The sequence below is a fragment of the Serinus canaria genome, chromosome 1 (assembly GCF_022539315.1).
Source record: "Serinus canaria isolate serCan28SL12 chromosome 1, serCan2020, whole genome shotgun sequence".
In the NCBI taxonomy this organism is placed as follows: Eukaryota; Metazoa; Chordata; class Aves; order Passeriformes; family Fringillidae; genus Serinus; species Serinus canaria.
Genome location: NC_066313.1, coordinates 88,918,921 through 88,944,240, shown reverse-complemented (window position 1 = coordinate 88,944,240; position 25,320 = coordinate 88,918,921). Strand labels below are relative to the sequence as shown.

The 25,320-nt window shown below is 38.5% G+C and overlaps 1 protein-coding gene across 10 annotated transcripts in view; it reads left to right on the top strand.

Annotated features, from left to right (window-relative positions):
* The window catches only part of MCF2L (MCF.2 cell line derived transforming sequence like), a 121,968-nt gene extending 98,088 nt beyond the window's left edge, over positions 1 to 23,880 (top strand). For 8 of the 10 annotated variants that reach the window (XM_018908977.3, XM_018908976.3, XM_050975962.1 and 5 more), the window contains 20 exons: positions 249 to 440; positions 634 to 825; positions 1,519 to 1,678; positions 1,820 to 1,890; positions 2,922 to 2,998; positions 4,038 to 4,104; positions 7,371 to 7,486; positions 8,498 to 8,567; positions 9,777 to 9,869; positions 10,019 to 10,111; positions 11,454 to 11,579; positions 12,178 to 12,399; positions 12,917 to 13,009; positions 13,484 to 13,562; positions 13,701 to 13,773; positions 14,934 to 15,049; positions 20,434 to 20,561; positions 21,164 to 21,276; positions 21,404 to 21,507; positions 21,634 to 23,880. In XM_018908977.3, the coding sequence (XP_018764522.3) occupies positions 249 to 440; positions 634 to 825; positions 1,519 to 1,678; positions 1,820 to 1,890; positions 2,922 to 2,998; positions 4,038 to 4,104; positions 7,371 to 7,486; positions 8,498 to 8,567; positions 9,777 to 9,869; positions 10,019 to 10,111; positions 11,454 to 11,579; positions 12,178 to 12,399; positions 12,917 to 13,009; positions 13,484 to 13,562; positions 13,701 to 13,773; positions 14,934 to 15,049; positions 20,434 to 20,561; positions 21,164 to 21,276; positions 21,404 to 21,507; positions 21,634 to 21,728 (2,280 nt within the window). In that variant the 3' untranslated portion in view covers positions 21,729 to 23,880. Of the gene's footprint in view, positions 1 to 248; positions 441 to 633; positions 826 to 1,518; positions 1,679 to 1,819; positions 1,891 to 2,921; positions 2,999 to 4,037; positions 4,105 to 7,370; positions 7,487 to 8,497; positions 8,568 to 9,776; positions 9,870 to 10,018; positions 10,112 to 11,453; positions 11,580 to 12,177; positions 12,400 to 12,916; positions 13,010 to 13,483; positions 13,563 to 13,700; positions 13,774 to 14,933; positions 15,050 to 15,706; positions 15,794 to 16,641; positions 16,702 to 17,051; positions 17,127 to 20,433; positions 20,562 to 21,163; positions 21,277 to 21,403; positions 21,508 to 21,633 lie in introns of all 10 variants that reach the window. The other 2 variants (XM_050975970.1, XM_050975942.1) reach the window with 2 other exon arrangements.
* The last annotated feature ends 1,440 nt before the right edge of the window (positions 23,881 to 25,320 follow it).

Below are 25,320 nucleotides of genomic sequence, written 5' to 3'. Positions count from 1 at the left end.
ATAAGGCATACACAGACAACAGTACCTCCTTCACAAGGAGGTCTGTGATTAAATTCACGGTTATTTCTGAGGTACTTTGGTACATGAAGGTTCTTGGGCGTCTGGAAAGATAGGAAATCACTTTGATTTATTAAGCAAGGCAGATATAAACTAAAGATGTATTCTTTATCAATATGTGTATTTCGCTGTGTATTTCATTGATCTGGATCCAAGGAAAGATGTGCTTTAATCAGTGCTTATTTTCTTAGGAAACTGTAAGAAAAGCCAAAATGTTAGCTTCAGAGCGTGATGCTTTTATTCAAAGCAATCATTATGCTGTGGACTCCATTATTCCAAAATGCAGTGAACTTCATCATCTCTGTGATGCCTTCACTACTGAAATAGAACGGAGGAGAAAACTTCTTAACAAATCCCTGGAACTGCATGACTTACTAGAGAAGGTAAATGTAGTATGCAGCAGCTGTTTCCCAAAACCTCAGCTGAACAATTGTCATCATGGTAGGTAACATTATCTCAGTGGGCTGGAAGTTTTCTCTTTAAACAGCTGAATACATGACAAGGCTGAGAGTTTCAGACTCTTGGTGTGTGATGCTGACAGTAGTGCATTCTGAGCCTGTTCTTCTCTGTTTCTAGTCTATGAAGTGGTGTGATGAAGGAATTTACCTGCTGGCTTCCCAGCCAGTAGATAAGTGTCAGTCTCAGGATGGTGCAGAATCAGCGTTACAGGAGATTGAGAAGTTCCTGGATACTGGTGCTGGCAATAAAATCAAGGAGTTGAATAAAATTTACGAAGAGTATGCTCACATCCTCAATGAAGACCTAAAGGTACCAGAAGACGTTTATGTGTGTCTGTGTGTCCATTTGTTCATTCTAGAACTGCTCACTTGTACTGCCATTGATAAAGCTAAATCATCAGTACTAGGAGCTATACCTGTGAACTGGAAAGCCAATACATTTCTCTGCCTGAGTCTCATCATATCTTTGGATAAGCACCGAGGGCTTCCGAGATTTTTCATAACTACTTTAATTTTTCAGACAGTAAAATTGCTTTTTAAAAAAATTCTCCCAAGTGAGTATTTGAAATACCTTTTTCTTAGGTAGCAAAAATGTGCCACTTTTTTTTTTTTTTTTAAAGAACTTGAGAATGTATTCCTTTTCTTCATGGTTGATCTCTTCATGGAACAGAACCTTTAGATAGTGAAAAAACTTTTTTTTTTTAAATTGAAACTTGAATCCCAGATTTCTCAATAGTAAACACACAAAATATTTTTGAAGTAATGTTTCAATTCTTAAGTGTACAAAATCACAGTAGATTGCACCTGGTTAAGAGTGAAGAGTTAGTGTAATATTTCTATATGTGGTATAAAAGTAAATGCAATTTTTAATCAGTATGCGGTAGATGCTATAGATGTCAATGTAGCTTCTTGATAGGTCTCTGACAGAAATTTAGAAATTATAATAAATTATTTAAATTATGTTTTTAATTCAAGTTGATTTTTATTTCCATGGCAACTGTAGGACCATGTGCAAAAGGTTTTCCAGAAGCAAGAAAGTATGGAAGAAATGTTTCAAAAGCGGCAAGTAAGTCTTAAGAAGCTGGCAGCTAAACAGACACGTCCTGTTCAGCCAGTTGCTCCAAGACCTGAAGCATTTGTGAAATCTCCTTGTACCTCTCCAGGTAAGTTATCTGTATTAGCCTTACATTTTCTGTGCTGGAGAAACTTAAAGAAACTTCCAGCCATAATTTGTGGTTGCACGAACATCTGTGTCAGATCTGATCCAGTTCTAACTTCTCTTTGGTTCTGGTTTACATGTTTAGGTCTCCAAAGAGAAAACATGTCCAACTCAGAAAGCAGTGCACTTCGGAGGGTAAACTACAGAAAAGGAAAGGTATTTTTGTCACTTTGCATTTTTCACTCGTGCACTACCTGAAAAAGTCATAGTACAACAGAATATTCAGGAACTCTCAATAAGTATGAGGGAATTCTACTAAGAAAGTGATGGCATTGTCCCAGTTGAAGTAACACTGGTGAAACAGTCACATGGTTTAAATAGGGGCTGCTTTGTTGCTGGGCTGGTTATGAGGGAGGATAAAGTAAATAATTGCCAGTATAAGGAAAAATGTTAGGGGCAGCAAAATATTAAGTCTATGGACAGGAAACATTTTTTATTTGCCAGTAGTAATTGGCTACTCTTAAAACTGTTGACAGTGAAGAAGTAGTTGTCATTGGCTCCAAGACAGCTTCACCTGACCTAGTGGATTGCCATTCCCAAGTGGGGATGGTCTTCCTGCCCTGCCTGCAGCAAGGGAAGTATCCTGACAGCAGCAACAGAAACAAGTAGTTTCTCGCTGGGTTAGAGAGTTGAATCAAATCAGCAAAGCTGCAGCTAAAGTCAACACCAGGAGGAAAACTGGGCCACATGACCAGGATGGACAGCATTTGGAGAGAAAAGGGGTAGTTCAAGGAGGGCTTGAAAGCAGAACCCCTCTCTTCTTTCAGCAAGCCATAGTTAGGTTTAGGCATCACAGTAAAAGTTTTAGGAGTGAGTTTCTGTGTTGGTTTAAGAAGTAACCAGAAAGTTAGCACAGTAACTTACTTTTAGCTTGGAAAACAGACTAAGGCTAGTGTTGCCTACAAGATTATGCTGGTGCTCTGATGTCTTCTTGAAAAGAATTTTGAACCACCATCTTTTCTTAACTAGCTTTTGATTGAGAACTTTCCACATCCAAATATTGTGTGCTTCAAGACCTTCAGAGTGACTTGAATTTTTTTCACGGCATTCTTGCAAACTGCCTTCATTTTTAGTGGAGTACAGTCTTTCCAGTGAAAAGTTATGAGCACAAAGCTCTGTATTTTAAAGGGTTTTTTCCTATGGTGCCATGATTATTTTTTTCATTGTTTATTTGTCTCCTTCTTTAGAGTGAAATGACTGAACTCCATCAAAGCAGGGGAGGATCTACAATGGATGATGAAGAAAACCTAGCTGTGTTACGACAGTAAGTGTATTTTGATAAGCAAGAAGTGGATTTTCTCTGATTTGGTTCCAACAAAGCCTGGCTAAGGATTTGATAAAACAAGTGTATTTCTCTGAAATAACCCTCAGTGACTTTTGAAATGCATTGGCTATGCTGTGTGCACAGAGGAAGACATTTCTGTCCGCAGCATTATTTAGAATTTTGGTAGTACCAGAGTCTACCTTTGCTGCAGTGAGGTGATGCTATGGCAGGACAACCACATATTTTCATTTCAGAGATTACACAGTTTTGAGTAATAAACCCCCTGTAAATTTATTGAGTGTTTTAGTCGCCATGCTTTGAGACTTTGTCTTTATACTGGACTCTTTTTAGTCCTGTGTTTTGATATGTGTTACCAAAAAACCACTTTTATAAAAACTGAATAGCATAAAATATGTTAAACAAATGACTTAGTACAACCTGCAACGCATATAGCAGACCTTGCATTTTTACTTGTACCCTGGCTACTTACATGGTCTTTTTAATGTCATAACCTTCTGTTACATCACACAAAATCACGAGGGAAGGAGTTTGGGAAGGAAGTATGATTTAATGCATGATCATTACGTAAATTAAACTTAAAGCATCATCAAGATATTTAAAGGGTGTCCTAAATATCTCTAATTTAAAATTACCAGTGTAGCTTTAAATGTTTGATAATCCTACGCAGCTTCAACTCCAGCTCCTGCAGGAGGTGCAAACAAAGTATAACCAGACTTTGTACATACAATGATAAAACACTCTGCTGCTTCAATTCAGTTAGTACAGCACTGAAACTGCTAGATTTTATGTTTTCCTGTTCAAAAATTTTCAAAAATTTTAAAATGTTTTTAAAATATGTATCTCTCAATAAGGATATATAAAGTATGACAGGAATATCCATGGAACATCACATTTTCCATTACCTGGAAACAGTTCTTTTATTGTCTGAAGTAAAGAATAAAAACAGACAAAATTATTGTTGCCTCCTTATTTTACATAAGTGAATAGGCCCACCTTAATTATCGTTCTTTGTCCACAGGCATGTAATGAATGAACTTATCGAGACTGAACGAGCGTATGTGGAAGAACTTCTCTGTGTTCTTGAGGTAAAGACTAAGTTTCTCTCTGGATGTTAGTGAATCTCTTGCATTTCATGGATTCGCTTCTGTTTTCCTTACGACCATAAAGCCTCTGTTTTTTCTGTCAAGCAATGTGGTCATTACATCTTTCCTTTCTCAACATATTTTCACAGAGGCAGCAATTTCTAGGATTTTTTCCTAGAAATAACTGTACGACTAGGATTTTGTATTAGAAAACACAAACTGAGCAGAAAATAAGATGTGCCTTAGCATTAAGGTGGAATCATAGTGAGATTTGTAATGATGATTAGTTCCTGCAAAAGTTCTTTCCAGAGTTGTGAGTCAGTTCCAGGAAGGTCATGTGTCGCACAGGAACGTGAATCTGCGTCAAGAGGCTCCTGTGTCAGAGGAGAAAAGTTGTTTCTTACATCTTTCTTTGCATATCTTTAAGTGATCTTCCACATGTCTTGGGTACAACTGTGGGAACAGAATGCCTTGTAATAAAATCCCCATTTGAAATCATCAAGGAAGCAAAGGTGCTCCCTTTGCTCCACACTTATGGAGGCACGATTACCGCATTTCTGAGTTGCTTGTAGAAATACACTGCAGTATTCTTTTATTCCTCAAGTTCAGGTCTTCAGCTATGGATGTGTCATTTTCCTGTAATCCAGCTTGATTTCAGGGAATGATGAAGTTGCAGATAACTATGGCTGAATAATTTGATCGGGATGAATTAGAGTTGAGACAAGTGGATATTCTTGGTGTGCATATCAATGTTAAGTTCCTAAATAGGAACGGTCAAATGTTATGGACCAGGACTGATAACTTCTGGGTACCTACCTTCAAGAGTAGTGTATGAGGGTTTTAGATTCTGGTCTTGGTTTTACTAGTTTGTGCTGAGCTTCCCACAGCATTTACATCCTGTGTTCAGTCCAAGTGCTGGAAGTGTTGATTGTGAGTGACGCTGTGAGTGTCACTGTGAGTGACACTCCAGTACTCTGTGCCAGGCACACCTCTCTGTGCCTCCTTGCAGTTTGGTATCCCTCTAGCATGAACTTGGGTGATTGGGAGTGCCAGCAGTAATTCTGGGTCAGATACTTGCTGAGGTATGGCTCAGTGGCAGGCTTCCAGCTTTTGAGGAATTCTAGTTATTAGTCCATAGTTCTGGCAGTTCTCCCATTCCCTTCGTCTCTCCTATTCTATTAATCTTTCAATTTTTCATGTAAAATAACCTGGTATTCCTTTGTAGAGACAGTGTCTACTCTTATTATGTCCTGCTTGTTTGCCATGCTTTTGCTGTCTGCCAAGGATTCCAATAGAAAAAAAGCAAGGTAGTTTCCCAAGACTGATTATTTGGAAACTGCTGTATCTTTTCCAAGATCAATAATTTTTCTTTCATAAATAACCATGATCATCCCACTTCAGTCTGTGAAATTCCGTAATCTTTACTGGGAGAAGAATACTGGTCTAGTCTATTTTTCGGTATTGAATTCTATCCTTTTTTCCACTTACTTGGATGGTTTTAGAGCAGCTTTCAAATGAAAGACTAAGTAAGGTCTTAAACATTTTTAAAGTAAGATTAAATAATCTCTGTAGTTGTATTAAGCAGCTTTCCCTCTCTTTTCTTAAAACACAACTACTGCATACGTAGTAAAACACAAAGCTTTTTAAATAAATTTTTAAAAAGTCTAGCCTAAAGTGAAAAAAATGACAAAAACTTTTTGTCAATGTAGATGTTTCAAGCTTTTGTTTCTTCAAAATTTGAAAGTTATCCACTCTGTCAGGCTTCCTTTTACCTGAGCTGAATTCAATACTTCTTCTTTTTGCCAGTGCTGGCTGTGCTGCTATGTTTGATATCATCTCGACTTAAAGTGGATATCATTCACTTTGTGGAGCTCTTCATCTAAAGAGCTCTTCTTGGTGGCTGCAGTAGTTATTTTCCTATGAAAAAAATTAACTCCATTTTATCTAAATTTTTTTAAATTTTTAAAGCTGTACAATTTTCCTTAATTTATTTATTCCACACTCTTTTTTTCAGGCTCTGCATTTTCCTGCTTGGGGACAGGAAAAATATGAGAAGAGAAACCAATGCTTAGCTATTTATTATATTCATTGTCTTTGCCTATACCACTGGGAGGGTTTTGTTGGTGTTTTTGTTTTGTTTTGGTTTTGTTTTGTTTTGTTTTTTTGTGGTGTTTGAGGGGAAAATACACAGACTTTTAAAGGGCTGATTCTGGATTTTTTTAAAAAAATAATTCTGTCCTATCCATACACTTGAATTCTTCAGGTTAGCTGACTTTACCAGCTAGTTCTACTTTTTGTAATTTGGACCACATGTTGAAAACGTTGAAAATCTTAATTGTAGCTGCACTTTTACTTATCTTTTCTTTTAATTATTTAGTTTTTTTTAATTTGGTGTGGTTTGTTGTAATCAATGTGACTTAATGCAAGGATCACCTTGTGTTTAAAATAATTTTAAAAATTAACAAAAACAACAAACCACAAGAGAGAGAAGTCTAATCCAAATCTAAAGAAGATAGAATAATCTTCTTCAATGTCTGTATGCTAAGAAATTTACCTATATTAAGAAATCTGCTTATAATGCAGGTGTTAGATAATTCCTGCCATTTTTCTGATTGACTTGTTGGGAGTGTTTTTTTTATTTAGGGTTTTTTAGTGTTTTGAGAGAGGGCAGATTAGTGACCCCAGGGCCAAAGGAGAACAGTCCCGGACTAAAGCTACTTGTGTCCTTTTCTGTGCCAGACAAACAGACAGGAAAATGTGTGCTTATATAACAAGTGGAGGATGTGGGAATCTAAAGCTACTCCTTTTGGTACTAAAGCAAATGGAAGATTTTTAGCTTAGTGGTGTCTGTTACCTGCAGAAATAGCTACAGTCAGCTTTTTCCTTCATAGCAGCGGCTCAGACAGGCATGGAGGTTTGTGTGTGTACTGGAATTGTGACTCTAAAGTCAGATTTGTAAAGTCTTAGCAAAAAATGTATCAGCTATAATTTGTAAACAGTGTAGGAATGTAGAGCCTTTACTTGGTGAAAATCATTGCAAACTTTGTCTCATCCTCACTTACCTAGAACTGCAGGATTTACTCAAGTGAATTTCTAAAGACTGTGTGTCTGAGTAGGGTGATGGGAAAACAGAATTTGTATTCTTCTTTCATGATTAATACTGAGCTCTTTCTTGTCTGTCTGTCAGCCTGAAGACAAACTGCCTTGTTAGAGGGAGAAGTACTGCAAGTAAAGGGAGATAATAATTGTGCCTCTCTCCTGTGTTGCAGGGTTATGCTGCAGAGATGGACAACCCCTTAATGGCTCATCTCATTCCACCAGAACTGCAAAATAAGAAAGATATCTTGTTTGGGAATATGGAAGAAATTTATCACTTTCACAACAGGTGAGGATTTGCATTCAGTTCTAAGAACAGCATTTGGATGAGATTCTTTACTTTGTATTTTAATCTGCCTTAAATTGCTAAAAGATCCTAACAGAGTTCTACTTGTATATATGCTATGTCAACATTGTATTGCTCAGGAGAGGAAAAGCAAAATATCTATAGAAGATGAGCAAAGCTGTGTGAAACTGTATAGATGCAACACACAGGTAGAATTTTGCATTGTGGTCATCTTTCTGAAGCAAGATATTTGGATCTGGTTACAAGATAATTAAAGTAGGTTTTCTTTGAGTTTCTTTTTTTCATTACTTTTGCTGTGGAAAGTAGATTATGGTTCTAAACCACAAATTCTCAACTTTTACATCTGATTGAGGGTGATTAATTTTATATTTCTATAGATGTATTAAATAATATATAAAATTAATATATACAACAATTTTTTGTATATATTAAAATATATTGAGTGACCTTCTGAAGTTTGAATCCTTGCTGCTAGAGAGGTATTTCTTCATAGGATAATATTCAAATTCATAGGAATGGGAAATTGATTTTCAAGAGAAGTTAAGCATATTAGGTAGTTGTTTCTTATTCAGGCAAAACTATATTTTGTCACAGATTTTTTAATTTGTGTTTTGGGTGGGTTTATTTTCAGTTTTGGGAAGGTGGTTTTTGGGTTGTTTGGTGTGTGGTGTTTGGCAGTATTTGGAATCAAAATCCAAACACTTTAAACCGTACAAATCCTGCTGCTGAATACATAAGGAAGAGAAATGAAATCCCCCTTCCTTCTCCAACCCTGTATTTGATTTCAGTTGCAGCAACAGTAAGCTGAAAGAAATTGGTCAGAATATTTTTTTTAATTTGCTGTCCCCTTTAAAGTACATGATCCAGAAGAATTATGTTTGGGTTTGTAGCATTACAACTCTCTTTCCAAAAGTTAGAAAACTAATTGCAAAACTGGGAACGTTATAACAACTTCCTTTAATGTGTGCTGTAAGAAAATTTTCTTTCTCATAGGATATTCTTGAGAGAACTAGAAACCTATGTGGAATACCCAGAACTAGTAGGACGATGCTTTCTGGACCAGGTATGTGTGGCCTTTTGCTGGCACTTCATCCACAAACCTCTTCAGGGCTGGAACTCATGAGAGTGTTACAGCAGTTACCACCACATCCCCTTTGTTTGTCCTGAGCATGTAATAGGTGGAGAATGTAGATGTAATTTGAGAGTTAGAGATCTTTCCCCCTGTGCAGCACAATTGATTTTGTTAGAAAAAAGTACTATCTTGTTAAAAGAAACCTGCTTTTTTAAAGTGGCAGTCAGGAAAGCATGAAGAGGGGTCATGCACTGCATTGTTACACATCACTATAAATGGTTGGTTTACTTGGTTAGGTTTCTTTAGTGGATTGTTGTTTTATTCTTTTCCTTTTTCTTTAAAGAGTACACCTCGACAGAGTAAGTCCAAGACATTTTTGTTCCTAAAATAGAAGGCTATTACAAAAATAAACTTTATAAATTGGGGATGTACTAAACAATGAGTCTCACCTGTAGTGTACTCAAGGCTAATTAAGAATGTGTGCATGGAAATCAGCCTAGTGATGCTCTAAAGCTCCTGGGAGGAGCCATCCCTCTCCCTTCTGTTTACTGCCTATGTCCATGGAGATGGGGTTTCCTAAAACTGAGGGATGGAAGTGCTTCTGTGCCTGCTGATTTCCTGCCTGGTTTTTCCTTTATATCTGTGGTTACTTCCACATTTTCAACAGTCTTTATTTCCTTTTGCTTTCAGCAAGTGCTGAAGTCATGCTATTTAATTTTTTAAGTAATAAGGGGGAGCAAACTGCTTTATTTACCTTAGTGTGACTCCCTTTATTTACCTTAGTGTGACTTAGTAAAAATCACATTTGTGAAAAGAAAATTAAGGAAAAGGACAAAGTCTTTTAAAAAAATCTACACAGTGGGTCTCATGGCTGGGCACACACAGAGATATTTTTCATATTGTAGAAGAAATATAACATATAAAACATATAAATATAACACATGCTTCTTCATAAGGTGTTAAACATTCAACTGAAGCAAAAATTAACAAAAATTAATGTTTTATTTTGCAAATTATTAGCCATTACAAAATCAGTGATTTTGCAATTCCTTGAGGCATCCTAAGCAAAAAACAATGATTCAATTTTTGGTGGTGGTGGATTCTTTTATAGCATTATTGAAAATGAAAAAAATTGTTATGAACTTTGTCTGTTAAAGTCACAAGAATTCATTAACTTTTTGCTTGTCTCCCCAATTCCAGATGGAAGACTTCCAGATTTATGAGAAATACTGTCAAAATAAACCTCGATCTGAAAGTTTGTGGAGGCAGTTTTCAGACTCTGTATTTTTCCAGGTATGCTTGCTTGAATCCCTAAAATAATGGTGGCTTTGGTTTTGTTGGGGTCTGGGTTTTTTTGTTTAGTTTATTTTTACTGAACCTTCTCAAGAGCAAATAGCACAAATACTGATTAGTGTCCTGATGAAATTCAACACTGATTACAGGAATGTCAAAGGAAACTTGACCACAAGCTCAGTTTGGACTCATACTTGCTGAAGCCTGTTCAAAGAATAACCAAATACCAATTATTGCTAAAGGTAAGTATTACTAAACTATAATGCTAAGGACATATAAAAGTTAGTGAGCAGATGTGTAAATGGAAACACACAAATCCCTGTTCATCAGTTTTCAGGTCAGTTCTTTTTTCTTTCAGTCAAAAAACGTCTAATAACAAACATTACACAGAGACATCTTGTGTAGCTACCTTTGCCCTTAGATTGCAGCTGAAAAGAAGGTGAAAAGTTGATGAGGGGGAAACAGAAGGTCCAAGAAAACTTTGAAATAAAGATGATAGAGTATCTGAGGTAGTTCAGTTGTAGTCACCCCACCCACATTGCAGGAACTTGCCTTGCTGGACTCTAGGAAATGCACTTGAGAGAGAGCCCTGTATGGTGTTTGAGGGATGCTGTTGTGATTCACTTAAATATGCTATACTGAGAGAGCAAAACAGCAGCAATATACTACCATAAATTTATTTAAAGTATTATATAACATTTTGCCATATTTGAAATAGGAAATATTTCGCATTAAGACATGTTACAATTCTTGTATTTAACAGTAGCCTAAAAATTCACCTCAAACCAGATTTACTCTTGAGTTAAAACTGAGCTGTTAACCACCTTTAAAGAATTAATTACTTTGTTCTTGTGTAAAAAGAGGGGAATTATGAAGGTTTTTGCTTAAAATAACTTCCTACAGTCCATGAGTAAATTCTTATTTTCATATTGTGAACATGAACTTGCTGCTGTGTTTATCATTATCAACTCAGAAGATGCTGCTTCACCTTCACCAATAATCCCTTTAGAGAAGGGATTCCTTTTTAAATGTGTAGACAATACCCAGTGCAGTATGTTCAGTATGTTTAAATCTGTTACTAGCATGCCAGGCCTTGCCATAATTAAAAGAGTAAATGAAATTTGACTATATTTTAAAATTTGTTTTGAAAAGTAACAAATGAAAAGACCCTATCCTTTTGTTAGTGCATTGTTGGTTTGGTTTTGGTTTGTTTCTTTTTTTTTTTTTTTTTCAATTGTGATGAAAATGATGTTTGCAAAGTTAGTCTGGTAAAGTTCTTACATACAGCTTACAAAACCTCTAGATGAACAAAATATATTTGGCTAATGAGCAGGAGAAATGAGAAGTAAATATTTAGGATCTATTGAGTTCCAGCCACTATTGTACTACCTAGATTATATGGTATAAAGCTTCACTCTGCTAACTTTAAATCCTCAGAATCACAGATTAGCTTTGGTTGGAAGGGACCTTAAAGATCATCTCATTCCAACCCCCCTGCCCAAAATTCAGTGTTAAAATGTGAACATTCCTAGTTGCTACTGTTTCAAAAGCTAGGTAAGTGTGTTGTCATTCCCTTGCACTCAGGAAATGCTGAAGTACAGTAAGAACTGTGAAGGTGCTGAAGATCTTCAGGAAGCACTAACATCTATCCTGGGCATTCTTAAAGCAGTTAATGATTCCATGCACCAGATAGCCATTACAGGCTATGATGTGAGTAGCAATATTTTTGCTTACTTTTAACTTCAATTTCATTTCTTTTTTAGATATATGTACAACATGCCCTATACTGTGTACTAATAATGAGAAGAGTGTGTACATAACATGCCTTTAAATTTAATTGTGTAATGAAAATAATAGGAAAGGGATCTCTTTATACTCTTTTGAAGCTTTCCTGCTATGACTAATATTTTCCTCTGCCTACCTAAGTTGTTTATTTCTTTGATCTTTGTGTAAAACTACACCCAAAATAACAAAACCCAAAACAATACATATGCAGATTTGGAGCAAAGGGGAAGGGAGGGAAGAACCCAACAACTAAACACGGATTTTGCTTCGCCCTCTCTATGCATAGTTCTCTGTGCCTCTGCTACTGGTACTCCTGACTGTAAAATCCTGCCTGAACAGTGATGGCCAGTGAAAATTATATGGAGAAATTCAAGACTGATTTCATTGCATTTCCAAATCTAACATAAACACTGAGATGAGAGATTATTGGGAACAACTTCTAAAGACCTGTTTGGAGTCTGTATTGTAATCTGATGTTATCTCTGTAGTTACAAATATCACTGGTTTTTTTTTTTTGTTCCAGGGAAACCTGAATGAGTTGGGCAAGCTTTTAATGCAGGGATCCTTCAATGTCTGGACTGATCATAAGAAGGGTCACACAAAGGTGAAGGATTTGGCACGCTTCAAGCCGATGCAGCGACACCTCTTCCTCCATGAGAAAGCAGTGCTGTTCTGTAAGAAGCGAGAAGAGAATGGAGAGGGCTATGAGAAAGCACCTTCTTATAGCTACAAACACTCCTTAAATGTAAGACACTGAGCAGTCCTTATGGCCAAGGTCCTGAGGGCTTAGCCTGTAGTAATATTCTAGTTCTGTCTGCAAACCTGTGTTGCAGCATTGCACTGGGTACTTCAATCCTTCAGACAAACCTGACTGGTGCTGCAGGTCTGTGTTGTTTTGTGTTGCTGTCTGTCCAGCTGAATGGCAGTTGCATTAATCACACAGAAAACTTAGGGAAAGGTAATGCAAAAATCATGAAGGGTTTGTTGGTCTGGATTTTAAAAGAGATATTTCACAAGTCAGTCTCAATCTAATGTACCTAAAACCTTCTTCCCTCCAAGGTAGCCAGGCTGATACAAAGAACTGAATCTCTTGTCACCAACACACAGATCACAAATTTTTAGCTATTCTTTTCCTTGTGCAAGATGCCAGATGGGGTTTTCCTTTTCAGAAGTAAGGTACCAAAGAATACCAGTAGCTTCCCTTTTCTGTTTTTAACATAATTGCAATGCAGTAGGTCAGCTTCTGTTCTCTTTGCTTCCAGATGGCTGCAGTTGGAATAACAGAAAATGTCAAAGGTGATGCAAAAAAATTTGAAATCTGGTATAATGCAAGGGAAGAAGTTTACATTGTACAGGTAAATAGCATGGTCCTCCATTAAAAAAAAAAAAGAAAGAAAAGAAAAGGGGAGGAGGAGTCTAAGCCTAAGAAGATCTGGAGGGCTTTTCCCTTCTGTTATATCACTTAGAGAGTGTGATGAGGAAATGTAGAGAAAAAAAAAAGAAAACTAAATCATATTTCAATGGTAGAGCCTTCTGGGGGAAAAATAATTATGTCTTACAATGTCCACAGAGAAACTTGTGTACACCATTACCATAGCTGTCCCTGGAGTAGGGGATGGCTTGGGAGATGGGGTTTGGCTGCAGCACATGCACAGCCTCTGCCTCAGCCTGTTCCAGTGGCTACAACCAGTTTCTGGTCACAGAAGCACTGGAGAGGGAGCCTTGTCTGTCCCTCTTGAATCATTCCTCTGAAGCTATGCTTTGGCATGTAACTATTTGTGTAATAACTATTCTGTGCTTGATGGCTGATTGTATTTATTTTTGGGTAGGCACCAACCCCTGAAGTTAAAGCTACTTGGGTAAATGAAATAAGAAAAGTGCTAACAAGTCAACTGCAGGCATGCAGAGGTAAAATGCTTTGGAGATTCTCTTTTTTGTTTGTCTATCTTTTTTAATCTATTTTCTCTTTGATCCTCAGATCCTGTAGATCTTCTGGTATAGGACACAAATCAATTTTAATAGTTCTTTTTCTTTCCTCCATTTCAGAAGCTAGTCAGCACAGGACACTAGAACAAACACAGAGCTTACCTCTACCACTACCAGCATCATCTTGTGCAAGGTAAGGATGTTGTTACATCATCTTGTGAATATACTAATACATCTGACTTGCAGCTCTTCATTGCTCCTACCCCTTAATACTGGTCCTTGTGTTTTAAGGTTTTGGTTTAGTTCTCTTCCTGCTATAAAGCTGTAAAGCCTGGAGTTTATACATCTCCAGAACTGTTAAGCTGAGCAGCAGTGGCATGTGTTTTGCCAGTTGATAGAGAATGCCACAGAAATATAATTTTCTGCACCAGCCAAAATCCTGGCAGTATTATGGGTCTGCTTGTTGAGCAGCTGATTGTATTCATTATGGTCCAGATAGCAGAGTTTTATGGAACAGCTTTTTTCTTCCTTCACTGTTCTTTTCCTTCACTTTTTCTTCCTCTTCCAATGCCATGTTACCTTCTTTTTTGTCTTTTTCACAACAGTGTCTTTTCTCTGTCTCTTGTTCTTTTTCTCCATTTTTTTTTTAACTGAACTAATGTATAATTTCTCCAGTGTCCCAATTTCTGGGTGAAATTTTTTCTTTTTTCCTCTAGCCTTCACCATACCAACCTATATATTCTGTTCCCATCTGTTGTTCTGCCCTTGCCTGACACCTCTCTTTAATCCTCTGCTACCCAGTCTGGTTTTCCATGTGTGTGTGTTTGTAGCTATCCACATGCCCATGTGCTCATGTCCATATGGTGTGTGCTCAAACACGTATTGGTGACTCTCTGCCTTGCATCTTTTATGCATCTACTTATTGCTCAGGGAGAATTTCCCAGATACATTGGATCTGTGGAGTGTCTTTCTCTATCCCATTCCCAGATGGAGTTGTGATGGGAATCCATTGCAAGGTCCCTCATTTCTTCCTGTATTAAGAGCTTCTGAGAGGCAGAGTTTATTCCTTTATCTTTCTTCTTTTATTCCTAGTACATTCAGGAGGAGCCTGTTAGCTGCGAGTGAGTGGAAGTTGTCCTGAGCCATCTTTCCAGTAACTCCCACTGCCATGGTACATGTGATTGCAGTTAGTCAGGAGAGGTGTTTCTCATTTGTATGTTCCCATGGTCTTTAAATGCACAGTCACCAATTACTTTTTCAGTCCTGGAAGCCACAGTCTGAGAAGAAACAAAAAATTTGTTTTCAGCCTATACATCTGTGATTGAATTGATTGCCTTCTCTTCTAATAAACAGTCCTTCACGAAACCACATCAGAAATACCAAAAAAATGGAGGAGAAAAAAGCTGATCTCACAAGTCTAGAAGGTTGTGGCACTGCAGGAGCACCAAAGTACCCTGAGAAAGGCAAAGGTGAGTTTGCCCACCCATGTTGTGGTCTTTAATTGCAAGGAGCATGCCTGCACTGCAGATGCACAGGCAGATCCACCAGCAGAGTAGCCACGGTAGTGCAGGGGAGGCAGCAGGACTCCTGAACGAGCAGGGCTTTGCTGTTTTCATCCCTAGGGCAGCCAACCCACAAAGTGCTGCCCACACTGCACCAGTGGGCTGGTCCCATCTGCCCTTTGCTTGGGATTGATTTCTGCATTCCAGTGTGTGGTGTGGACAGAATCAAAGCCATCTTGAATGGATGGTGGCCAAAGGCAGGGGGGAACTCTTTACTCAAAGCCAAAGTCTGCAGTAGGTCTTCTCTTAAAGCTGGCCAGGTCTCAGGGTTCTCTTCCTCTGAAAAAATTTCTTGGCTTTACTTGATGTAAGAGGGAGGTTTTTTGTTCTGTTCTGGTTTTTCTCTTTAATTTTTTTCCCATCATGGAAATTATTTATTGAACCACGGGTAGTACAAGCCCTTGTACAGCAAGAACAGCCAGACACTCATGTTGTACCTGGACTTTCAGTTGTCCCTTCTCATTCTAACATGCAGGTTCCCTGACATAGCTGCAAATGACTTTCTGCCTTGATCTTTTCATGGCCTTCTCCCTTTTCTTTCTGTGTCTCTCTCTTCCTTTGTAGACAGCACTAGCTCTACCTCAGAATGCTCTGTACTGTCAAAAAAGCGCTTTACGCTGCAGGGCTTTACTAACCTCAAAAGTCAGAAAGGTAACTTAAAAACAAGGCTAGAGTGTTTTCTGTGTAAGGCTGTAATTGAAGCATCACCCTGTATGTGTGTGTAGTGTGATAGGTTTTCAGTGTGCACACTAGCTTGTTCTTCCAAGGTCAAGCTAGGTTCCTTAGTCGGTGCCTCTGACAGGGAGATTTCAAGGGAAGCCAGCTCCAGAGTGGGAGGGGGAGATGCAGCTAGGAAAAGTGGGGCTGTGGAGATGCAAGAGAAGGAGTGTGATTTCCAGTGCCTCCAATCTCACTGTCAAGGCCAAGGACAGAGTTTATAGTGCCCCATTTCTGTAGAAAAGCTAGAGGAAAGAAGTTGTCTTCTGACCAGACACCTGGCCTGCTCCTAGCTTCAGTGGATCTGCCCCAAATGCACTTGTACTTGGCAAAAAGGAATCAAGGTGATTCTGTGAAGGTTTTATAGAGGATTTTTTATTGGCATCCTTGCTAACAAAATTCTCAAAGTATAAATAACTACAGCAGAATGTGTCTGGCAATGTTGTTTTGCTGGATAGAAAAATAAGTAAGAATTTTCCTATTCTTCCAGAAATGGTCTTTGCCTTTTTTTTCCTAACACAGGCAAAAAGTGTTTGAGACTTTTCTTGCTTCCTCCTGCCAAGTAATCATGTTGGTACAGTCACTTCTTGCTTTGAAGAGCTGTCTTGGTACAGTCTGAATTACATTAAGATGATGGCACTTGACCAACAGCATGGAATTTTTTCCCCCTCAGAATGCCTGTTTAAAACCCAATTACCTTTGAGTTCTTTCTGGAGAGACTCTAGGGTTGTTTATCTAATGCTATTGAGGTGAGCGCTAATGTCCCATGCTTGCCTTGACAGAAACTCCATCTCCTTCTGCTAAAAGCCAGACTTTGCCAATGATCCTTCTTACAGGACCAGGTATTGCTGTAGCACTAGATTTATATAAAAATGGTTGCTTAATTTGGTAATGTTTGTCTGAAATTGAAGTTAATTGTATTCAGTTGATGACTAGTCAATTTAGGAAAGTTTACATATATTTTCATCTATTATTGTAAAATAAATTTGTCCATTTATCTTCAAATATCTACTTGTAAATAGTTAATTCCTTCTGCTGCCATGCACCAGTGACAGCTAAAATTTTATTACAGAAATCCACTTGTTTTCCAGTGTAAACTCAAAGGTATTTAGCATGCAATCCACCTATTCTCTATTTTCCAGTTCTTCAATATCTCTCTTCTGTGTTTTTTTACCTATTCATCCTTCTGCAGCTTCTCCTACCAGTCCTGACAAAAAAGCCAAACGGCACGAAGTAGTGAGTGACCCAACTCCTTTTGGTTTGAGAGGTACAGTGATGCCACTTGTACTCCACAAGTACCCACATATCCCCATGTAATATGTTACATCAGAGTGCTGAGAATACCTGTGTGATGCTGTTGTGTGCAGAGTATTGACATCAGCTGTTTTCTCAAGTGGATCTATATATACTGGTTTTGATAGCATGACTGGTTGAAGTTTTACCTTGGTTTAAATAAAGTAGCATATGGGTAGCTAGTTTTTAGAAGATGGGGGAAGGAGATCTGTTGCTGAAGAAAGAGCCAGAGTCCATGTGTTCAATGGAATTACAGGGCTGTCCAGCTACTCTGCCACCGTGGTTTTCCAAGTGTTAGAATCCTTCTGTCACAGGGGCCCTTGTGGAGAGGATTTAACTTCTAAAAAAGAAAAAAAATGCCAAAACTCAGATCACTGTCATGAGGAATTTCTGGTTTAGATCTGCATTTATTACTGCAGACACGGCCCTGTTGCATCTTTCTTTGGGTGCTAGTTGGCAACTTTTACCACCCTGTGAACCCCAGATGACTTAACTGAGCCCCTGGCAGCAATTTGCCTCCCATCCTCCCGACTCACAGCTAACAGAGAATAGGAGAGTACTTCAATAAACAACCCATTTCTAACCAGTGGGGCTGATGGTGAAAGTTAGAGTACAAATCCCTAGGGCTGATGAGCTAGAGTAGTGGAGAGTACAAGGAGAGCAGTCCCTCTCCTCCTGACTCTTTCCACCACTATGTCCTTTAGAAAATATTGGTCTAAATGTGAGGCTGTTTCAGTCCCTATCATCAGCCTCCCCTCCAGGTTTCTGAAGTCTTTGTCTTGTCTGTGGAAATGATGCAAGCTCAGCTGCTGTGCTGGGCAAACACCATTCACCTTGCTGAGCACAGGCAGTGTCTTCCTGGGCTAGACACGTGCAGAAACACCACAAGGGTGGATATGAGAGTTACAAGGTTATTCTTCTGCAGGTAGCAGGCAAAACTCAGAGATCTCCAGGTACCATGGAAATCCTGAGGGCCCAAAAGTGTCTGAAAGAAAAGTGTGTTCTATGGCCTTTTCCTCAGGTGCTGGAATTTTCCAGGGAAGAGAGTCCTAGATCATTGCTGATTTACAGTAAAATTACTGTGTCCTTGGAACAGGCTTATCTGATTTGGTGTTCTGTCCCATCTAGAGCAAGAAGCATCTTACTTTGTGAAACTGCTAAACCAACTAAATCAATTTAAAACATCTACTAACTCCTCCTTCCTGTCTTGCACCTTCCAATCTCTTTTCTGGAAATTTATCTCTTCTCCTTGCCCAGCTCAAAGAGGGATAAGCAGGGAGCTGACCCAGGCATTTTGGGATGAACCTGCACCAGGTGATGGCCACAGACAGAGTTCATGGCCCCCATTCATTTCCTTTCACTGCTGTATTGCTCTCATTTATGCTGAGCTCAAGGAATATGAACTAGTGTCAGAATTACATGTCATAGGCTGATCATAGCTCTTTGAAGAAACCTGTTAGATTATTTCTGAAGAGAAGCAGTTAATGAATTCTTGGTTTCCCTGGCATCGTTATATCTCAAATAATTTCTGAATAACCTTGTCATTTCTTTTCCTACCTTCCCTGCCTTTAATAGGGAGCTCTGATGTAGTCCCACCCTGAAGAACACACACACACACAGATGGAATGTACATGCATAATTTTGGTCCTATAGTTTGCTAATGTGAATTCTACCATGGTGACCACATCCCTTCCCAGCAGGAGATGGGCTTTTCTATAGACTTGTTGATTGTAGAGTGCAAGCTTCTATGGGGAGGACTATCCTTGGTGTGGCAGGATCAGGCCACTCTGAGCACATCAGCACAATATAAGAAAAGAAAGATGCTGAGGAACAAGAGCTGTTACCCAAAATGTACCCAAGCTGTTGCCCAGTGAGTAGGAGGTTACAGGCACTTAGAATGATTTTACTTTTTCTTTTGTGCAACCCATTGGAACTGTTTCTAATGAGAGCTTGGAACAATTAGGAGAAACCAAGTTTTCTTTTGTTGCATTGTTCCTAACTTAGAAATAACAGAAATGGTTTCAGCTGTGTCCAACAAGCCAACTACAAGACGTAAGATTCCAAGGAAATTTTCATGGAATACAGCAGAAATTTATTACTCAGTTTCTTCACAGAAAGAAGTTCATTCTTAACTCTCAACAGGGCCAAATGGGTCAGTACTTCCAATGTTGTGCAGGTCACTCAGCAGCATAGGAAAGGTAAAAGTCCCACTCTGTTTGGTGTGCTCTGGGTGTGATTTCTTTTCTGTGATTTTTTTTGCTTTATTCTGATGCTGCTCAGGTTTTTCCTAATGCACTGGCATGACCAGCTGTGTGTCAAATGTCTCAACAGCAGTGCAAAGCAAAAATGCTGGTGCTTTCTCAATTCAGCTAACAGTGACATAAAATGGAAGGTTTGTTCTTCCTTTCATTCTTTTCATTGAGTTTCACTGTTGTTACTATTTGGCTTGAAAGAAAGTCTTGCTTACAAATACTTGTCTCTTTTATCACAACTTTTTTCATTATAAGCTCAACGCATTTATTAGCAGCTGCTGAACTTGGTGTAAAGCATCCCACTAATAAAACCTAATGTACTTTTATTTGGAAGAGGATTTTGTGCACTCTGGATATGATTCAGCTTTATGAATAAATTAAATGCTTCACCCTGAGAGCGAAAAAGCAGTAAATGACAGGCAGGAGAATGTTGTTGTGGTGTTTTATCTTGATGTAACACCAAGATAGTTCAGAGCACTTTTTTGTGTCAGCTTGAATACTCTTAAATATTGGGCTGCCTTGTTAGGTGGGGTACATAGTGCTTGTAACTTGTGTGGAATTTTTTGACAGTGTGAAGGAGACAATGCTTATCTATTCCTTATTCCAGCAAGCTGGCTAGGTTGTTTTGGGTGACCACCCTCTTTTTTCAACCTCTTCCCAAAAAGTATATGTTCCTGTCTTCTGCTTCCTCCCAAGAAGCAAAGATTATCTATCCCTCATTTATCTTTGTATAACATATATTTATTATACAAATAGTTTCATATATTTGCTTTTCAGTTGGAAATTTGCATTCGCTCCAATGATTTCCCTTGATATAAACCCAAAGGGCTAAATTCACTGCCAATGCATTTCCACAACTCCACTTACTCGGATGGAAACAGGCCAACTTTCGCCAGCAGTGAATTTCACCCAGTGACTGTAATAACCTCCCTGTGTCAGCTTTTCTCCTGTTCATGTTGAGCTTTTCAGTGGGGAGAATATTTCTTCCAGTCAGTGGCTCAGTTAACTGTTGGCTGTTCCTTCCCCAAGGCTGGGCCAAACCATCCCATTCTCTTGATGCATCCGAAGAAAATGACGGCTGGTCTAGTGCTGAGGAACCACTGAATTCATCGGATGCGGAGGAAGAAGGAGCAGGAGGGGCAGGCGAGATCAAGCTGGTAACCAGAGATGCTTTCCTGTGGAGCTGAGCAAGTGCTGCCAGCACAGTGTGTGTGGTGGGATACAGGAGTGCTTCTGAAGCTGCAGGAGGGAAAGTGTCTGCCTTGAAATGCTCAGCTGGGCAATATTCCCAGGGCAATGGAGAAGATCTCCTTCTCTTAAATCCACCTTGGTGTTTGTATCTGGGGGAGGTCCCTCTGTGCCTTTGCACACCTGCAGCCCAGCGAGTCGTGCTGCTTGTGCCATGATGCAGCCATCAAGTGATGACAGGTTCAGTGACCACATCAATAGACTTCCACACAGATGCCATGGCATGGATTTGACAGGTTTTCTGTTTCTTTTGGGTTTATTTTCTGTAGCCATATAAATTAATTGTGGTGGGAACATTTCACTGAATGTTTTCCAGGATATGAAAATTAATGTATCAAATTTGCATGTGTCAGCACAATTTTAACCCCAGTATGTATATTTTCACCATCTTTAACATTGTAGGTACTTGGGAAAGAAGGGAAAAGTATTATAATTACATAACAAAAGCTGCAACATACCTTAAAGTACTCAACAGAAATCATTTGTTTTCTTTCCTCTTGTGTGCATTTAGGCTCCTGGTAAATATACAGTTGTGACTGATTATGACAAAGGAGTTTCTGAAGAATTTACAGTGAAAAGTGGAGATCTAGTTCAACTGATTCGTGAAGGGGAGGATGGACTTTGGTATGCAGATCTGTGTTTGGAAATTTTTATAAGCAGAACTGTGTTTAGAAGGCAGATGTTTAGGGCAAAACTTTCAAAAGCACCAAATGAAGAAGTCTGACTTCTAATTTTTTTAATGTTTTTTTAGGTTTGTAAAGAACCTGAGCAGTGGTAGAGAAGGTTGGATTCCAGCAAGCAATCTGCTGATGCTCATAGGCAACTCGAAATCAGCTCAATCTTTAAGCAGCTCTGGTAGGCTATGAATTTTAAGTGAGATGATTTTCTCTTTGAAGATTCCTATTATCAAAGAAAGTAATGAAAAACAACCACTATATAATATTTTCTTGTGTGGTTTTTTCCCTCCCTTTCTTTTCCCAGAATCAGGCACTGCCTCCAGCAATTTGAGCACATCATCAAGTTGCAGTGATAGCTGCAATGTCAGTAGCACCAGCTTCTCTGACATTAAGGGCTAATATGACATGTTCATCCCACCTCCCTGGAAGGTAAATCTGGAGATTGTTGTTTGCTGCAGAGTTCTGGACATTGGACTTCACTGGAGAACCACCAGTACTGTGTTGCCAGCTCTGAGTATTTTTAGTGGTGACTTTTACAGGTTCTCCCAGAGGATCCCCATGAAAAGTGCATGGAATGTGAAGTTGTAAATAAAAGTTAAATGATTTGAAATAGGATTTTGTAGAGGTTCCTCCTCTGAAGAGCTGTTAGCATCAAGTGTGTTTTCTCCTTGACACATGATCAGGTTTCTGCAGAACTTTATCTTTTTGTAACAGCCAGAATCTGAATGTGAGCAAACAAAATGTGTTCAGCAAAATGCTAAATGCTCATTGTAAACAAATAACATAGCAATCACTGTACAGGATAGGTATGAGGAAAATAAATCCAAGTTTACAATTTCTTCTCCCCTAGAAACCCTTTCTCCAAGGACATACCTCAGTCAATGCAGTGAATGGAATTCCTATGGCAACAAGGAAGAGGTTTGGTCCACCCTCTCCTCTTGGATTTTCAGGATATTCTTCTGCTTCCTAGAGGTTGGGATGCAGACATGACCAATTCACTGGCCAAAACAACATCAAGTGAAGCTATTACTTTTTCCCTTCCAACATTTTAGTGACATGTGCAATAGAATAGCCCTTTTATTTGTTTGGCCTCACAACCAAATTCTTTACCAAGATCACTGTTTACATAGCCTTGGCAATTTAGTAGTATGTTTTTCCTTACGCAGGTGCGCAATGAAACACTAATGTTCTTATTCACTAAATGATTTTTTTAATAAGCAGTAATTGCATGGTTACTTTCAGCTCTCACAACATGCAGTTACAGGCAGAGGAAACTATTGTAACTGCACTATGGGTCGAGCCTTCCTTCAAACAAACCTTTGAGGGCTGGAGAAATCCAACATATTTTTAATCCACAGTGTTTGTCCCAGATGAATTGAAAGATAAAAAAACCCAATTACATAATTTTTCTATAGAAGTGGAGCAAAGGAGAAAAAACATAGAGTCAGATTTATGTTACAGATGTGTTTTTTAAAGGAAGGGTGATGCTAAATTTGCCATTTTTCAGGGTTTTATTCAAGCCAATGTTGTAAATTTTCACTTTGTCAGACATTCTTTGCACACCATCCTTACAAACAGCACAATACTAAGTGCATATATAGAATACTGTATTCATTCCTGTCTATCTCTCAAATATTTTTGCTTATATGAAAACAGGTTTTTAACTGATTCATGCACCATATTATTTAAAAATAATGGGGACATGAAGAGCATAACTTTTCAGAAGCACTAAGCACAGTAGATTATGTCAATGGGAACTGCTGTTAATCATCAAACTCGCTGATGGCTGAGCCCTGAATTCTATCTTTATGCCAGAATTTATGTTTTAGAGGCTTCAGATTAGAAAACTTAAATGACAAACACTCCTAGGAATGATGCAGAAGTAACCCTACCCCGCAATCAAAATGCAGCTGACCACGGCCAGCACAAATTGAAGCATGTATGTACACACACATAAATGTACGCACAGATATACGTGCATGTATGTGCTTGTGTGTATATACCTGCCTGTGTAGATATGTATATGCGTGTAGATATGATGTATCAATGTAAAAGATGTATTTATAGTCTTCATGCTGCTGAATGTGTCACTTTACAATTCATAAGTACTTAGTTTTCTTGCAGTACTGCAATATAAATGCTGATCAGGGTTTTACTTCAGGCATCTTTTTCAACATGGAAATCCTCTGATCTTTTTTTTTATTATTCCATATAATACTGTGCTGACCAGGAATATTTAGTCTGATATTTAACAATGGAATAGCAACATGAGAATCAGCTTATCTTCATCTATGTAAGTTATTTTGTAAATTATCTGTAACATAATTTACTTATATATTGCTGTCATTGCTTGGAAGAGACTGTTGTTTCATTTCTCACTGCAGCCTCATTTGTGTTATTTCAATGGGTTTTTTTCCACATCATTGCACTTTAATACAACCCATTTCACCATTTCCTTTTTTACTGCTGTTGTGAATTAGAAGTTCAAAGTCAGAGGTCTCTACTGTAATTAATTTGAATAAATTTCAGCGCTTCTTGCTGAATGCCTTTATATAGACATGCTCTGAGGTTTATTTTGTCTCACAGTCTTGAAAGGTTTTTATGGGCATAATATTAAAACAGAGAGAGTTTCTAGGATTTGGAACAGAAAACCAGGTCTGTGTACTCAAATCCCCAGCCTGCTTATTCTGGCACCATCTCAGAAAAACACCATGTCACCTTTGTGGTCATGTCTCAGAATCATGTGCCTGGCACTAAGGAATTAAAGCCTGTCTGCAGGCTGAGGATAAAAAATGAAAGTCAGTGCCAGGTAATTGGAATGATTCCCTTTTTCCCACACACCCTTTTCTGAAAGAAAGCACATCACTGTTGGGTTTTCCCAAGGAAAGCCATGTATCCATGGATCCTCTGGTACTAGCAGAGCAAGTTGGAGGTCTGCATCTGGCCATGGCTGGGTGAGAAAGAAGACACCACATTCACCCTTGCTGCATGTGAAGAGGAACATGCTTGTACATTCAGTGGCTGATGACTTTAAGCACCAGGGTGCCATGCCAGGTGAATTCCATACTGACTGGAGTGATTTGGGCTGAGCTGTTGGCCATGTGCACTACAGGATCCAGTTATGGTGTTTTACTGAGATTTGACTGCTTTTTGTTTAGTCTTGATCTTGTCATCATGACAGCTCCCTGTGTAACAGGTAGTCCTACTTTTCTGAGCAAGAGGAGGTCCAGCCTTTTTGAGTAGATCCACATTATACTTGTTAGAGCAAAAGAATGAAAGAACTCCAGCCCAAATGTACCTTAGTAAAGAGTATAACTGAAGGGTTTTCCATATAAAAAACCTAATAATGGTTGGTTTCTTAGATCACTGTCTAAAAGTCAGGGCACAAACTGTTTCATAGATACAGAAGCAGTTTGTTAGTTGGAATACAAAACATTTTCTCCATCCTGCACAGATGTCATTGAGCAAAGCTGAGGAAGTTGTACCATAACTCATTTACATCACCTAACTCAAAATGACAGGAATTCCCATTCCCCTTCTCAGTGATATGTTAGATGTTACTATGAGCTCCTCTATTTCCACACAAGTCCCCAGAATTAGCAGCCTCCCTAGAAGTGTGTGGCAAGAACCAGATCTGCCTGGTATGATGAAGCAACCCAAATTCAGGGGTATTCAGGTAAAAGTAATCAAATCCCTTAATTAAGGATGCAGGAATAGAAGAGAAATTCTCTTGTTAACTAAGACTTTGTGTAAACTTGTGTTTAGAGGTTGTATTACCAAAATAAGACATTTAACTACTGAAGTGCCTTCTCTGGGACTTTTAAAGTAGTTAAATTCATTTGAAAGGAGGTGAATTTTTATTTATTCCCCGTCCACTGGCAGGACAGCGAGGTCCCCAGCTACATTTAAAAGACTATGGATCTGCTAGTGGTGCTGTTGTAGATGTGATGGCCTCAGTCAAGAAAAGGTTTTTTAGCAGAATTAATATCTC